General features: G+C 34.7%; 1 protein-coding gene across 4 annotated transcripts in view; it reads left to right on the top strand.

Annotated features, from left to right (window-relative positions):
- PCCA (propionyl-CoA carboxylase subunit alpha) overlaps nucleotides 1-17,848 on the top strand; it is a 473,473-nt gene that overhangs the window by 341,218 nt on the left and 114,407 nt on the right. For all 4 annotated transcript variants that reach the window (XM_027854094.1, XM_027854095.1, XM_027854098.1 and 1 more), the window contains one exon: nucleotides 16,565-16,663. In XM_027854094.1, the coding sequence (XP_027709895.1) occupies nucleotides 16,565-16,663 (99 nt within the window). The remainder of the gene's footprint in view (nucleotides 1-16,564; nucleotides 16,664-17,848) is intronic.

Genomic DNA, 17,848 nt, shown 5'->3' with positions numbered 1-17,848 from the left:
GTGGAAGTTGGAGTGGGTAGATTATGAAGGACTGTGAATGCCAAACAGAATTTTTATTTGATTCTGGGAGTGACAGAGAGCCACTGGAGTTTCTTGAATAGGGGAGTAACATGTAACCCCCATGTTATGAAACCATGGACATGGAACTGTTGCAGTCTATGGGAATTTCATATTGCTTTACTATTTTGAAGAATCCTTCATGGGTCATTGATGTGGTTCTCCTTCCCCCATTGTGGACCACCACCCAGGATATTTTTTAAAAAGAGACACACTGTACATCAGTCTTTTCCTTGTGAAAATATAAATCCTAATTCCCTAATATTCATTGAAATATATACTACATAAGCTTATACTTTTAGACCTGTACAGAATTTGCCTACTCATGAAATATAATTGAGAATGAATACATATGTAAGAATGTGGATACTTAGCTTGGTGCTTTACAAATAGGTAGAAGCTTTACAAATATTTGTTATATAAATCACCAAGAAAAATTAGTAAAATTCTTTTTTAACCTCCATTTACAATAGCAAAAAATTGTTTGCCTCATTACAATTCTATATTGAACACAAATAAATAAATAAAAATCTTTGTATTTGTAACTGTATTTGAATTCAAAGTAGAGAGTCAAATTTAATCCCTATTTTCATAAAGAAATTTGTTCAAGCATAAATCATGATCCATTTGAATATGTAGATTATTTAATGGGAAGAATAAATAACAAGATTTATTAATTACTAATTAACATGTTGTTACTTATAATAACAAGACCAGTGGTGAGGTTGACATCAAGATACCCAAAGAGTTGCATATTTAGCTGAAATGGAGTAACCACATACAGGAGTAGAACAAATGATTTAAAGATGTCGTGAATTACTATTCTAAACAATGTAGCATAATTATGGACTTGGAAAAAATTTTAAATAAAATAATGAGATCAAACAGGCCAGCTTAGCTCTTTTTAATTTTTTTTTTTTAAGCAAAAGTGTTACTTGGAGATTACACATCCAAGAAAATAAAACATAAATATCAGTAGATTGTGGAAGGAGTAGCTGTGGCCACTGGCAAAAGTTGTAAATTTATTTTGTTTCATAAAAGTGATTGGTTGATTGTATGTTGTTTTCTTTCTATCCATAATCACTCACAACATCATTAATTTCACCTTGTAACACAGACTGGAATACATGATACAGATAAACTCTGGATATATGTACAACTGGATAATGCCTAATAACAATCAGCAAACAAGTAGGTTATTCCTCTGATGACTATTTATTCCCTAACTTTATGTTTAGTTTGTTTAACTAATGGCTAGTGTGCATATTGGGTATTGTTAGTACAACACATGCCAGCCTGGAAAATGATAAATTATGCTTTTCTTTATTCTTTTAAATTATTTTTGTTGCTTTGTTTTGTTTTCCTTGTAACACCCTTTTGATATGCGAAGGCCTCTTAGTGAAGAAGGCAGAAATATATTCAGTAAATCCTAAAATTAGGAACAGAATTGTCAACACATTCTGCCTATTTACTGATGGTTATCAGATTTTAGATGCTCATTCTCTAGTTTGCCTTGACAGAGTGTACAGTTGCATCTAGTTGGCCAAACATGTGGTCACCATAAGTAAGCTGTCCTGGATACTTTTCTTGCTACTGTACCAGTTTTCTGACATGACGATTTCAGAATCTCGATGGACAGTGTAAAAACTTACCCCAATGATTAAGATATTAAGTTGTGTAATTATTTGGTATCAGTGTTTTCACCAGTCTAATCAATACTTCTGCCATTTTATTTTGAAAGGCAATACTGTGATTTAAGTAATTTATTGGGCCACTAATAGTAACAGTAGAAACTGGAATTTGGAGTTTTCCTATTTCCTGTGTACGAGGAATGAAAGCTTCTAGTTAATCTGTTAGCCTTAACTTGTCAGTTACTCTCTTTATGCCAGAGGTTTTGTAGAAATAATAGTTTTCCCTAGCTAGTTCTCATGGGTTGTTTTTATGATTGACTTAATGTTTGCCCACATACTACATTTAAATTTTTTCTAGAGAAATCCTGAAGAAATTGACTCATACCAGTGTCAAGATTGTGAGTCATTTCTTTGATATGATGAATAGGTCTAAGTATTGATTAAATAAAATATAAACATTGGATACACCATTAGGGCTACTGATTATTTATCAAGAAGAACCCATGGTGGGAAGAGAACATGCACACACACTAGATCATTAGAGATGTGGAAAAGTAAGCTAGGGCTGATGAAAGGACAATTATCAATAAATAAGTAGATGTAAGCAGGACGTAAGAAAAATAGAAGTCCTTTGTATGAAACATAAAAAGAAAATCAGAATTGTATTGTAAGAGTTGCAGGGAGTGCCATCAAGTTGAAAATGACATATTTAATGTCCATTTAAAACTAAGAGGGGCAGTGAGGTGGCACAGTGGATAGAGCGCTGGCCCTGGAGTCAGGAAAACCTGAGTTCAAATCTGGCCTTAGACACATGATACTCACTAGCTATGTGACCCTGGGCAAGTTACTTAACCCCGATTGCCTTGCCAAAAAAAAAAAATTATAATAAATAAAACTAAGCACTTCTCATGATTTATTATGAAAAGTAGTTGTAATATTAGTCTGAAAAATGATGCATTTAATTACCAGTATTTAATGGCAGGGTACGCCAATGATCTTTCTTCTGAAACAATTCCTTTTAGGAAATCACTGTATTATTTCATCTGCATTTTGGTGGCCATAAAAATTATTGAAATATTTTAAGGAATTAAAATATCAACTGTTAAATTAATTTAATCTGTGACTTTTGGGGGAATTGTATATTGTTTCCTTTTGTCAAATTCATCTACTTAGAGAGATTCATACAGCCATCATTACTAAACTGATATAATTTACAGTATTATTGTCAGAGAGTGACCTTATCACTTCAATATAAAATAAACTAGTATTATAATTAAACTGTGGACAAAATAATGTGTTTTTTAAAAGAAAGAAATTATAGTTGTTACAATTAATGAGGCGATAATTAAATAGAGGCCAGTAAGCTTAGTTGATTTCAGATCAGCATATACAATGTTCTTATGGTATTCACATCCTTTATGATTTTTTTAATTACACGTAAAACATAAGGCTATTTAATTCATTCTTTCAACTCAGAGCTTCACCATTGTTATGTCTCATTCCTCTTAATTTTTTTGTCCTGTTTTCTTCTTTGTTCTACAAAAAAGGAACCAGTTTCCATGGTTTAAAAAACAAACTATGAGGGAATCTATTCTCTTATCAGTTAATGCATCTCATTTGCCTCCTAAAGGGCATTTGAGTGGGTAAAATTCTGGAATTCATACTCAAAATTTTGGAATATCATAAATACTTCCATAGATATTTGAAACAAAATGTGCCAGAGTTTATAAATTTTTTTCCTAAAGAAATGATTAGATTTACTTAAGAGGTGAAATCACGTAATTGAAGATTCTTACCTATCTGCAGTGCATAAAGAAAATAACGACATAGCAGGATTATTAAAACAACAGGGGTTACAAAGTACCAATGCTATTCTAGATCATTAATTGTAGATTTTTTTTTATCAATAAACAACAGACATTTAACAGCAAGGATATACAAATAGCCTATACAGAATTTATCAAAATATTTTTAAAATAAAGAAAAGAAAGAAGTGACTTGACCTTCCATTATACTAATATTCATAATTTATTCTTTGCAAGCCAAAGATCCCTGTATTGTATAATGCTAAAAATATCTTGTTACGTTTCCTGTTTCCTCATAACTTAATTATTTTCAGAAACATTTTTGATATTATTATCACTTTTATTATTATTTTAGACATACACACATACATTAAGGGCAGCTAGGTGACGCAGTGGATAGAATTTTCTGCTTGGACTCAGACAAATGTGACCTCACATCCAACCTTAGTCACTTACTATCTGTATGACTCTGGGCAAGTCACTTAACTCCTGTTTACCTCAGTTTCATCATCTATAAAGTGGGGATAATAATAGCACCTACTTCACAGGGTTGTTAAAATGAAATAATATTTATAAAATGCTTAGCACACTGTGTGGTACATGTTGGTGCTATGTAAATGCTAGTTATTAATAATATATTGTCATTATTTTTAAATATCCTCCTCAGTGATATGTTACATGTAACCTGGGGCATAGTTTGGTCAGTCCCACTATTGTGGCTAAAATTTAAAATCTTCTTTTCTTAATATCTTGGAGGTGACTGTGGTTTGAGAGGGATGAGCTTCTTCTTCTTGGCCCTGTAGCTCCTAAATCTCTACCATTATGCTTCCAATTTGTGCAAGATCAGTTGCTGTTAACTCTCAAATCTGAAATAGTTGCTAAACTATAAGGCAAAAGGAATAATAATAACAACAATTATAATACTCATCTGAAGACAAAAAAAGCAGGAATAATCATAACATTTAATCAGTAGATGACAAAATCAGCAATAATTGGATATTACAGTTACTCAATAGAAGACCAAAACAGGTATTATTACAGTATAATAGTCCATCCAGAAAACTGAGTCACAGTCTTCCACCGAAATGTACAGTGTCAAGGAGGCAGAAGGGGCTCACACTCAAATAAACATAGCTGGGAGGTACATGACTGGTACAACTCATCATTCTAGTTTACTGCAGACTTTCATGGTCATCATCCTTTATGAATAATCTGCACTTCACAAAACCCCTTCTCTGCTCGCTGCCCTCCTTCTGGTCTTAATTATTCTCTTCCTGGACAAAATCAATCCTCTTTGGTTCTGGAACCTGTGATGCAGTTACAAGCTTTCTTTGCTCACAGCTGCCTTCAGTGCTAAGAAAAAGTATAATGTTGCTTCATTTCAAACAGTTCCCTTAAACTGGAGAACTTCTGGGTTCTTCCAGTCTGCAAAGAGCAGGGTATTCTATTCTATCTAAGTAGCTCCAAGCTTCTCATAGCATAATGCAACTCGCAACCCAACAGATGCAGTGTCTTGTCTTTTGTCTTCTTGTTTTTTCCAGGGAGAGCTGTAGAGGGCAAAAGGGCACCTGCGAGGTTTCTCTTTTCTCATTTGAGGTGATATCAGGGAAAAATGGCCCTTATCACTCTTTACAAAGGAGCAAGACTCAGCTCTCAACCTCTGAGATCCAGCTTTCCTCCAGCCCGTTAGCAAAGGAATACCTCTAAATAAGCAAAACCCAGTGAAGCAGTTGAAGAGTCATTTATTTATCTCATCCGAAAGGCTTCTATGTCTTCTGTCCCTGCTTCCTATGATTTCTGTGCTCAGCTAACTCACCTTCTTCTATCTTGTTCTATAATTCTTCTCAATTTTTTCTCTTCTAGTTGGCTTCTTTAAGGCCTCAAATCAGAGCTTCCTGATTATCACGCAGCTCTTTACTATATGCAGTAAAGCTCAAGAATCCGTCTTTCTGTCAGCTATGAACCCTGAAGTCCTTATATAATATTTCTATAGACCCTAGGCAGTTACTTGATTTATAATTGTATATGTCGTAATCTTTAAAACACTAAAAAAATAGTCTTATACAGATGAGCTAATAGATCATAATTCCCTCAATCCATAGATACTGTAGTCATTGCTCTGCCTTGAAACAGATTCTCTCAGTACTTTTATCTGAGGGTCAGGTCTTTATCTAGCCCTTAGAACCATGTATGTCTCTCTTCATATTTTATCTGTGAAACTATTTTTCTTTGCAAGTGGATTTTTGTTGTTTTTCCATACATACGTGTTCTTTTTCTGTCTCTTTCAGCAGCCAAACTCTTCATGTACAAAAGGAGCAATACTTGGTATTTATAAGACCTATTTGACTTAATTTGGGTAAAAGATATATATCTTATATTTGCCTAAAGGGTTGCATATCTTTAAGTGATTAAAATAAAGAGGATGTTTGTCAAGTGACTTATGCAATGGTTAGTTAAAATATTCTGACTATATCATGAGATAGCTGAGGAAATGAGGTTTTTTTTAATATTAAAGGATGTAGGTAATATCTCTCTAATGCCAAATTATTTCAGGGTGTGCTCTCTACTTTTTCCCTTATGATTGCGTAGGTAGGAAAATAGAATGTTCCAAACAACTCATGGAAGAGTTTCCTCATCAGCATTTTTTGTACCAAAAATTCAGTTAAATGGTTTTGTGGAATATAAAATTATAGTTCCTATTAGTTCTTGGGAGGAAATATTTTCTGAATAAGAAAGAAATATTGTTTTTAAACTATTATGTAAATGAACTCTGCATTCACTATTTTATTATGAATTAGCTACAACTAAAATGGTTTTCAATTACACTATCAAAAAGTTGTTTATTATTTAGGGCAGATAGAAATTAATTATTGCCCAAGATACCCTTGGTCCTATTACTTTAATATTTTACTAGCATATAATTAGTAACTGAGTATGTAATGGCAATAAGTCTATCTTTCTATTAGAGATTTTAACAGATAATATAAACCTATTACTTTGTGTTTTACTGTAAAATAGGAGTACAATTCTTTTTTTGTCATTTCCCTGTTAACTTTATTTACTTCCCATCTCCCCCACTTCTGCAAATGATGATGTATAGAGATATTATTTGGCCTGATGGATAAAGCTCTAGCTTGAAAGATAAGAAACTTGTTCTTAACTCTGCCATAGGATTCTAGGTACCATAGTGCATTTCTCTGTACTTTAATTTAATAACACATGATCATATTGCTCCCTATGTCCTCTTTTTATGTTTTGAGAGTGAGCTTCTTAAGAGTTCTGTTGGGGCAGCTAGGTGGCGCAGTGGATAGAGCTCCAGCCTTAGAGTCAGGAGGACCTGAGTTAAAATTTGGCCTCAGACACATGACACTTACTAGCTGTGTGACGCTGGGCAAGTCACTTAACCCTGATTGCCTCACCAAAAAGGCAAAAAAAAAAAAAATGCTGTTAATTCTTTAGAAATACAGTAACAGCAGTGGTGATATTTTAGGGGTTCCTAACAAAATTTTTGAAGTCCAAATTTGACTATTTATACATGGTAAATTATCCTTGGAATGTAGACTTTCCTTTTTCTATGATCCTAGTGACTTTTGCTTTGGAGTTAGTATTAATTCTTTTGCTAGAAATTATCCAGAACCATTCCAGTTTGCCGTATCTCCCAACCATGGTCTTACAATCATGCTTTTCCTTCTGCGTTTTCCATCAGCTTCCTATTAAAACTAGGAAGGCCTGGGTTTTTTTTTCTTAAATCAATCCACTCTTCATTATCTATATAATTATTCTCCATTGACACAAATGATTGACAGTTGACTTGATTTTTTTTTTTTATATTGAAGCCATTACGACCTTCTCTTGATCTACTTCTGGTCAAGGATAGATTATTTAATGAGAAAATGACAGTATAAATCTACATGTTTAGACATAGGGTAAATTTAGAAGCAAATATAGCTGAGAGAGACCTACAATTCCATTTAAAGGCAAGATTGTGCGTATAATTACTATTTAAGTGATAAATGATGGTCCGACCTCTGATCAGATTGGCTTTGTAAATTTATAAAGCCTGAGTGTTACCACTAATGTGTTTATTGAGGGGTTATTTAAGCATAATATAGTCAACAACAGCTAGTATCTCCTTCATTCAGGATAATGTTTTAAGATAGTAATGCAATTTCTTGGTCATAGTTCTTGGGTCATTGAGAATTCGCTATTATGTGACATCATTTGGATCAACTGTGAGCATCCATCAGGCCTCTCTGAAGAAATAGTATCCACTAAGATTCCCCTGAATTCTGTTACATTAGACTGCTCTGTAGGATGACTGAGAGTAATTGTTAATCAACTCCTAACTACTATGCCTAAATGCTGAATTTCTGAAATCCTGGAGAGGTATGTAGAAACGACAAACATAATATGGCAGGGAAGGAAGACATAGAAGTAGAAGAGTACAGAGCAAGACAGTTATGCAATATCACAAGATGTTGAGATAGCACTCAGTCAAACTAAAACAGCAAATGCAGTTTCATTAGTTCCATTTACACAGAATTCAATTGTCATAAAAGCTCAACTCAAGCAAAATATAGATTTCCCATTATCCAGAGCAATGACTCCAAAGGGGAGATTTGGTAAACTCAGTGGTAACTTGATTTATTTGTCATAGCATAAACTATAAAGTGTATTATGGTTGTGGTTGATTTTTTTAATTAATTTATTTTGATTTATCAACCATCACTTCCATAAGCTTTTGAGTTTTGAATTTTTCTCCCTTCCCTTCCCACTTCCCTCCCCAGGACGGCATGCAATCTGATATAGGCTATACGTATACATTCCTATTAAACATATTTTCACATTAGTGATGTTGTAAGTAAGAATTAGAACCAATAGGAGGAACCACCAGAAAGAGGAAACAACACAACAGAAGAAAAAAATAGCAAATAGTATGCTTCAATCTGCATTCAAACTCCATAGTTCTTTCTTTGGATGTGGATAGCATTTTCTGTCGTGAGGCATTTGGAGATGTCTTAGATCTTTGTGTTACTGAGAAGGGTTAAGTCTATCAATGTTAGTCATTGTACGACGTGGCTGTTATTGTGTACAGTGTTCTCCTAGTTCTGCTCACTTCACTCAGCATCAGATCATACAAGTCTTTCCAGGTTTTTCTGAAGTCTGCCTGTTTATCATTTCTTATAGCACAATAGCATTCCATTACATTCATATACCACAACTTGTTCAGCCATTCCCCAATTGATGGGCATCCTCTTAATTTCCAATTCTTTGCCACCACAAAAAGAGCTTCTATGAATACTTTTGTACATGTGGGTCATTTTCCCATTTGTATGATCTCTTTGGGATGTAGCCCTAGAAGTGCTGTTGCTGGGTCAAAGGGTATGCACATTTTTATAGCCCTTTGGGCACAGTTCCAAATTGTTCTCCAGAATGGTTGGATCATTTCAGTACTTGTGGTTGATTTTTTTTAACCACTGGTGTTATCTTTTCTATTTAGTTATAGACCCATTTATAATGGCCATTTACACTCACTACCTGTGGCAACTTTCTAAGACTAACTTGCAGAGCCAGTGTCATTCTGTATTAGCACAGGAAGTCCCTTATGCCAGTGAAATCACATGTCCTCTTTCAAAAGAAATTGTCTTTTAAAGGCCCTAAGGATCTTTAATTTGGTGAAGAAAAGCTTTTAAGAGGTACATGATAGGTATCAATTTTTTGAAGGAAAAAATTCAGAAAAATAGTAGGAAGTTGTAGATAGAGAAATTTTGTCTAACCAACTGCCGCCAACTGGCAGATAGGTACAAAAGCTGTAGCAGGGCAACATGCTCCAGATCATCAGTCCTGCTTTGAGCATATCCCTTGCAGCCATTTTCTGAGGAAGCAACTATCGTGGAAAGGGGGCCAGCTCTGCCCACCAACTGCTAGCCAGCTGATCCAAACAGATCCAGCAAGCCAACTTTGCTCAAGCAGCACGATCCCCTTAGGGAGGAGATAAGAGGAAGTCAAACCACCACCACCTTGACTCCTGTCTCTCCTCAGACCCTGATGGCGATAACTCAAGGACTCTGAACCTAAAAGCCTTGGGAATAGCAATGCTCCCAACCCCTGTGGAAATAAAGCCTGTTATCAGTTATGGAAGGTCCAGAAGAGAAAGTTCTTGACCTATTAAATGGTTCAACATCAGAAACTAATAGAATTTTATCAGTAGAAATGACATTAAAAAAAGATATTACCATCTGCTTTGCTGCTGGTCCCTAAGGACTATTTCCATCTGAGTTTAAGCTGAAGCCTTCCATTAATATTATCTCCCCCACTAGAATGTGAGCTCCTTGATGAAAAAGACTGTCTTAACTTTTCTATTTGTATCCTCAGTACTTAGTCCAGTGCTTTACACAAAGTAAATGCTTAATAAATCTGTCCTTACTTCCTTCCTTCGTTCCTTCCTTCCTTCCTTCCTTCCTTTCTTCCACCATTCATTTTTTCATTCATAGAAGGAGAATTTCCTACCAAGTATATGTGTCTAAAAATGGAATTGGCTGCCATGATAGATAGTTTTTTCCTCTCACTAAAGCTCTTTAAATAAAGGTTGTATGCCAGCTTGTCAGCCAAACCAAAGTGCTCTTGCCTACACTCAGTACTCCATTTCCCATCTCTTTGCTTTTGAACAGGCTGTTCTTAGTGCCTAGAATGTATTCCCTTCTCACCTTTGCATCTCCAAACACCTGGCTTTTTCAAAGCTTGGTTCATATTACATCTCTAAGGAAGCTTTCTTGATCTCTTTATTTGCTAGTACTGTCTCCCTCCTCAAATTACTCTGTATGTACTTATCTGTTTACATATTATAAACCACAATAGAACATAGGATCTTTGAGCGTATAGACTTGATGCTTCGTTTTTTAAAATTGTATTGTATTGTGATTCTTGTTCAGTTATGCATTGGAATTGATAGCATTTTGTAACCTTGAGATTCTATACTTAGGGGGTGATAATCTAAAATTAAGGTTAAGGTACTCAAAGGTCATCATTGAAGAGGAGGTCTGAGCTACAGCACATACAAAGTTCAAAGAAAAGGGCTGTAGTCACATGCCAGTGGTGTAGTGGAAAAAGATGTGGGCTTCAAATTGGGGCACCTAAGTTCTTATCCCAGCTCTGACACTTACAAACTTTGTGACGTAATCTTTCTGAGTCTGTTTCCTCTTTTATAAAATGGTAATAATATTTATAATATCTCCCTCACAGAACTGTAAGGCAAATTTGTATAAAACTTAATTACAGTTGTTATTATAATCTTAAAGTCATTATGAGAGAAGTGGTTCCCTATTACCTGTAGATTAGAATAAAAACTCTTTAGCCTGGTATGCAAAAAATCTACAAACTAGTCTACTTTTTTAATGTAATCAAAATAAACCTCCTTTTAATGATCAAGAATCAAAATTATAGCAATATTCAGACTCAATCAGGAAAAGATAAGAGGTTCAGCAATATTACACAATCTAACAATATTGGAGTGACTGAATTCTGCAAAACAAAGAGCTTTAGAATGTAGACAGTTCTATTTTGCAGCAGAAATGAGGAGGGAAGACAGACCTTATTTCAAGTTTTTTCTTACCAAATTAATATGTGTCAATATCAGTAAGAAACTTCCCGAAAGAGAAAACTCCGTATAAAGACTATAAGGAAAAAGAAAGTGTTTCTTCTTGGTGCAAGGGGTCTTCCTAATATGGTGGAAAGAACCCTGGCTTTGAAGTTAGAGCATTTGGATTCTAATCCTAGCTCTATTTACTGCTGCTACTGATATTCCTACCAGTATTCCTACCACTAGCACACAACCACTACTTAGCATTTATGTAGTGCTTTACAAATATTATCTTATTTTATCCACACAACAACACTGTGTAGGTGGGTACTGTTATTCCATTTCATAGGTCAGGACACTGAGGCTGAGAGAGGTCTTACTCAGGGTCACATATCTAGTAAGTGTTTGAGGGTAAACTTTAACTCACTTTTCTTGACTCTGAATTCAAAGCTCTATCCACTGCTTTACCTAGCTACCTCTGCTGCCTGACTAAGTTCTATAACACCCTTTTCCCTTGTCCTGGGACTTTAGCCTCCACATCAGACAAATCAGAAGGTCAGGTTAGATCACCCAGAGAGCCCTCCAAAAGCTTAAAATACCATGATTTGGCTTCAGGGATTCAATAGAAATGTGGGGGAAGACATCATGTTTCAACATAGCCTGTCTCCATACTTCATAAAGAAAAATCATCACTCCATGGAATCATACATTTAGAGCTAGGAAAAAAAAAAAACCTCAAAAGGCCTCTGATTCACTCCTCCCATCCTACAGATTAGGTAATTAAGGACCAGAAAGCCCAAATAACCTGTGCAAGGTCATTCTTGATATTCATTGTTTTGCCAGAAAAACATTTTTTGGGGGGTGGGGGGGACTTAAATTCACATGCTGCCCAGAAGCTCTTGAACTTCCTGGAATTTTTTTTTTTTGTGATGGCTTTTGTTTTTTACGTCATAGTCATTTCCCAGTATAACACACCCTTACAAACACACACACACACACACACTCTCTCTCTCTCTCTCTTTCTTTTTCTCTCTCTCTGAACTTTCCCTTGTAGCAAAGAAAAACAGTTAAGCAAAATGTCCATGAAAGTAATGTCTGATAATGTAATTTTACTTCCACACCTGTGGGTCCCCTCTTTCTTTAACAAGAGAAGAGAAATGTGTTTTATCACCTGTTTTCTAGGATTGGCTATTGCCATTAGTCTGTTTTGTTCTGTTGCCTTTTAGTGTTATTTTCAAGTCAGTATATATTTATAAAGTGCCTGCTCTGTGTGATTCACTGTGCTAATAATTAGCTTTCAGGATACAAAGAAGGGCAAAAGACAGTCCCTGGTTTCAGTGAGCTCATAGTCTAATGGGGGAGGCAACATGCAAATTCTGTACAACAAATTAATTTAGCCTCTCCATGGAACTGACCTTAGAAAACTTGTCCTTGAACCCAAGGACATTTTACTTTCACATTTTATTAATTTCTAAATTTTTGCCAATCAGTGAACCCCAATTTAATACATTGACTTCTCTGACTTAATCTGAGTCAATTTGACTCCTTGAGATTAGAAATTTGCATCTAATTTCTAATCAGTTTCTGTTCTCTTCTTCTGTGATCCTATACTCCTTTAGTATCCTGTTTCCCTTCATGCTTCTTTTTGCCTCCCATTTCAGTACCCAAGAGTTGAGGGGTTTTTGCATTTATTTATATGAAAAAAATATACAAATTCAGAAACAAAAATACATCAAAGCAACTAAAAGTGACTAACAGAAAACTACCAGTTCCAGATTGCATTTATTTAACAAACACATATTAAGTTCCTACTCTGCACAAGTCACTGCACTGGATGCTAGGATCCAAAGATAAACAAAAACGTTCCCTACACTCTCTGCTATGGAAAAACAACAACAAGAAGAAGAAAACCGACAACAACAACAGTGTTTTGTTTGAAAATAACATCAGTAACAACAATTTACAGAAAAATAAATACAAAATATATGCAAAATAAACACAAAGTTAAATTAAGGCAGTGAGGGCACTAACAGCTGGGAGAATCTGGAAGGACCATCAATATCAAATGATACTTGAGCTGAATCTTGAAAGTAGCCAGAAATTCTAAGAGGTGCAGGTTAGCAGGGAGAACATTTTAAGAAATAAGGAATTGTGTGTGCCATGGCAGAGAGATGGGAGATGGAATGCATGTTTGAGGAACAGCAAATAGGTAAGTTTGGCTGAAATTTAAGAGTCTATGAAAAGGAATCATATTCTGTAACCCTAGAAAAGTAGGCTAAAACCAGATTGTGAAGGGGGATTACTTGATAATTGTACTTTAGGAATTTGGCAGCTATGCAGAGGATGGATTGGACATTAAGTTTGAGATGCCTTTGAGGCATACAATTGAAAATATTCACCAACCAGTTAGTGATGCTAGACAAGAATTTAGGAGAGAGATTAAGGTTTCATGTAAAGATCGGGAAGTCATCTAGAGGTGTTAATTGAATTTATGGGAATTGATGAAATTACTTAGAGTTATGGTCTAGAACTGGGGTGGGGAACCTGCGGTGAGGCCACATGTGGCCCTCTAGGTCCTCCAGAATGGCCCTTTGACTGAATCCAAACTTCACAGAACAAATCCTTTTGTCTAGAGATTGAAGAAGGAAGAGGCCCAGGACAGAGCCTTGGGAGACACTGGTAGCTGAAGATAGTCTCCAATAAAGGAGACTGAGAAAGAGCAGTTAGAAATGGAGATCTAAGAGAGAGCTGTGTAATGATGAAAACCGCATAGGGGAGTATCTAAGAGGAAAGAATGATTAAAAGTGTCAGATGCTGAAAAGAGATCAAAAAGAATGAGAAATGAGAAAAGGCCATAGGATTTGGTAATTAGAACATTAATGAAGAAAGTTGTTTCAGGTAAATAATAGGGTTATAATTTAAATAATGTTTCAAATCACTAATAATTAAAGAAATGCAAATTGGAACAATTCTTAGATTCTTCCTAATGTACATTATCTATTAACTTTATTTAATTCTTATCAGCTGTAGGACGTGTTGATAAAATATTTGTGTCATGTACATTGGAACTCAGTAGGCTAAAAGAAACTGTTACAGATTCTGAATTATCTGTCACCTTTCTCAAGAAAATATTTGTTTGTGAACTCTAGAAATGAGTCATATTAACCATAATTTAAAGATAGGGGAATTTCCTTTGAAAATTAACTTTGCTTCAAATTGGCACGTTACTCATGCCTTCTTTTTAGTATAAATTTGTTTGCTAGTTTTAACTGGTTTTATCAAGTATTAAGTGCTGATTTTATACAAAGTATATTGCTTTAGTGACTTGGATCTTATCAAGATGATGCTAGTACAATTGAAGCAAATAAGATTAACACAAAATTTGATCATTTTAAATTCTAGGTAGCCATTTAAAAAATTCATATTTGAGAGAGAATCCTCTTATCCCATGTACCAGGTATTTTTATTTTATCTCACTATATTTTAAAAAAATAATTTGAATGTTTTATAATGTAAAACAGTAAATACTTTTCCCCAAGAGGGAAACTTTTAAGATTAAGCTCGATGGTCAGAGTACCAAACAGATAACAGGTATTACAATTGAATAAAAAATATCTGCACCATGGATCTGCCCTGCCCTGCCCTCCCCCTCTATTTTTCCCTCCCCTCCCACTTCCCCTTCCTCTTCCCTTCACACTTTGTTTGTACTTCTCTAATTTATTTTTCATTTTTTTTCTGCGTGTCATATCCCTTTTGCTAGACTTTAAATTTCCTTAGGGTAAAGACTGTCTTATCTAAACTTTGTGTCTCTCTAGCTCTTACCACAGTAGGTACTTTAATAAGTGCTTTTTGATTGATAGGTTAAAATCAAAATAAAGTCATAACTATGTTTCTTCTTTGTTTAATAATTAGAACAAAGCTCTCAGTGAACTGAAGAACATTCAAAGAAAGCATTAATTTGAAACCACAAAGAATTTCAGTTTTCTTGGGGGGAAATGGGTTTATAAAGTATTTTTAAAAGAATTTTAATTTAAAAAACTTACTTGCTCTTTAATTATGGTATAATTATGTCAACAGTTTTCAGTGATTTAGATAACTTCATCCTTTGGCCCTTTTACTCTTTTCTTATGTATGTTAAAGTTATTATGTGCAAAAAAAAAATTGAATAGTACCAGAAGATCTATATGGGTTGAACAGGTACCAAAATTAATGATGTCATCAAAGTAGCAAAATTATTCACTGAATTGTCTTTGGAATAGGATTGTTTTTATGGGTAGGTGTATTGAAATAACTGGTGTATTTTGAAGCAGAGTACTTGAATTAAAATTCTAGCTCTGCCACTTGAGTATTTGTGGGACCTTGGATGTCTTCACCTCTCTGGATCTCACTTTGCTAATCTGTAAAATGCAGGGACTTGAATCAGATGACCTGTGAGATCCCTACTAGTTCACTCTATTAAAGGTCCAATGATGTCACTGTATTTTAGGGTGGAGTAAAAATTGTTTAAGATAATCATTGTGATTTATTTAGAAGTGAAATCCAGGACAGCCAATAGTCAATAATCCTGACTCTGCCGCTTTTTTTTTTTTAACCTAGATAAATTTATAAAACTAGTTATTCTTGGGGTTGTCTTTGTCTGTGAAATGGAGATGGTAATTTAAGTAATTTAAGTATTTTGCTGCCTACTCTGTTAAAAGAATTAATGAGAAAATACCCGTGAAGTTACTTTGCTTGAAAGGGAAAAATTACATGAATTCAAAGTGTTATTTTGGTTGATTTTACTTTTAAACCAGCCTTTATTAATTTTGCTTCCTTTCAATAACCTTAATGTTATTTGGAATTTTAATTATTTTCTACCAAAAATTATATCTAATAGTTTAAGAAACAGATGATGTTTGTTATTTTTCTTCTTAATCATCTTCTTGGAGTTGACGTGTAGTTCTGAAATTAGTCATTTGAGATTGAGAAAAAAATATGACAGAACTTTGCAAAGTTTGACTAGACTTTGAGATGCAACACTAAAGAATGTTGCTTAATTACAGACTCTGTTTAATTAAGATAACAATGTAGAGCCTTTCATTAAAATTAACATAGAAAAAGTTCTTCCTTGGTCCTTGGAGAGGATATTATATGCAAGCCCTGTTGCGTGGGTTGCAAAATGTCACTGGAATTTATATGCATTACTTGTCTAATTGCAGTAAATGTAGCATGTCCAGATAGGTTTAAAAGTTGGATGGCTGTTTGTTACTTACTGAAAATCACTTGAAACCTCCGTACCCAGAGGCAGCTGTTCACAGGTCCTTCACCTCTCCCCAGAGATGGCTTGGAAGACTGTGTTGTTGGACCCTGTCTTTTATGGCAGGAGCAGTAAACATGACAGGTTGTTTGGGAGCCATCTGTTTAAAATGGCTGCTGCTTTGTATGCAGCAATGAACTTGAGATCAGTTTTCTCTCTGTCTTCATGGTAACAGTCTTATTTGGTGTCACAACAGGTGGAAGTTGATGGGTCGAAACTAAATGTGACCAGTGAATGGAACCTGGCTTCACCTTTATTGTCTGTCAACATTGATGGTACTCAGAGAATTGTACAGGTAAATAGACTGATGATTTACTTTAAGAACCTCAATATACTTTCAAATTCCTATCAATACCTGCGTGGTTAAAATTTAAAGGTATAATAGAGGAAAGCTGTATTTCACTCTTATCCTTTCAATGCTGCATGGTTTTGAATTAACATTTTTTGGAATGCATTTTTGAGAAAGGTACTTTGGTTACTCACAATCTAATGTTAATTTTTTTCTTTTTTTGTTTTTTGTGGGGAGGGCAGAAATTTGTTGTGGAAAGTTCTGTTTTCTTCTCAGTAATACATTTTGCATGTTCTTATGCTTTACTATTTGAGGTTACTTCTAAAAGTCATTAGGAAGTTACCATTTTAGTTACTTTACTGATCTGACTTATCTGACCAGGTAAAATAATGAATTATTTATTTTAACAAAGATACCAGCCATTGCATAACCTCTCCATAGTCCATAAAAGTTTCTTTAAATCCTTCAAGAGTCATTTGCCCTAATGTCCCAAGGGTAGGGTTGTTCAGTAGAACAAACTCCAAAATCTGAAATAGTTTTAGAAAGAAATTTATTAGGTCATTTTTGCAGAGAAGAGCAGGTCAGAAAGGAGGTGTGGCTCCCTCTCAACCAAGCTTTGGAAGATTTACATTATATAGAATTTAGAGAAGGGTACCCACACACAAACCCACATGTACACCGTTAAGCAGTTTTGCCAAGAAGGCAATTGGAAAGCAAGGTAGAGATGGAAATGATTAAATATAAACATTTAATATAATTTGACCATAAGCAAAAATACAGGGGAACCCAAAACACAAGCTAGAGTGGATCCAAAACAAGTCCTGTGTGTTGGAACCCAAAACAAGAATATTTTGGGTGGATCCAGGATCTAAGGGAACCCAAAGTCCCTTGTAGCCATCTCCAGCATTCTGGGAGAGTTACTGAGGTCAGGGTGACATTCTGGGTTTAAACAATCTCTAGTTAGATTTAAACATTTTATTATATATAATAAACATATTAATAAATTTTCTGAACAGTGTAATAAAACATTTCCCCACAGAAGTTAAACCCATTTGCCTTAATATTCCAAGGATAGTTAACACTGAATTCTTTATAGGTAAAGAACTCTGTTTACATTTGAGTACAAGGTTACCAGCAGTCTATATTTTTCCAAACACAGCTTCATTTGGTATATAATAAAATCAGTAAGTA

This window comes from Vombatus ursinus, unplaced genomic scaffold (genome assembly GCF_900497805.2).
Source record: "Vombatus ursinus unplaced genomic scaffold, bare-nosed wombat genome assembly UNPS02010304.1, whole genome shotgun sequence".
NCBI lineage: Eukaryota > Metazoa > Chordata > Mammalia > Diprotodontia > Vombatidae > Vombatus > Vombatus ursinus.
The sequence above is the reverse complement of the archived record's forward strand: the minus strand, read 5'-3'. Positions and strand labels throughout refer to the sequence as shown.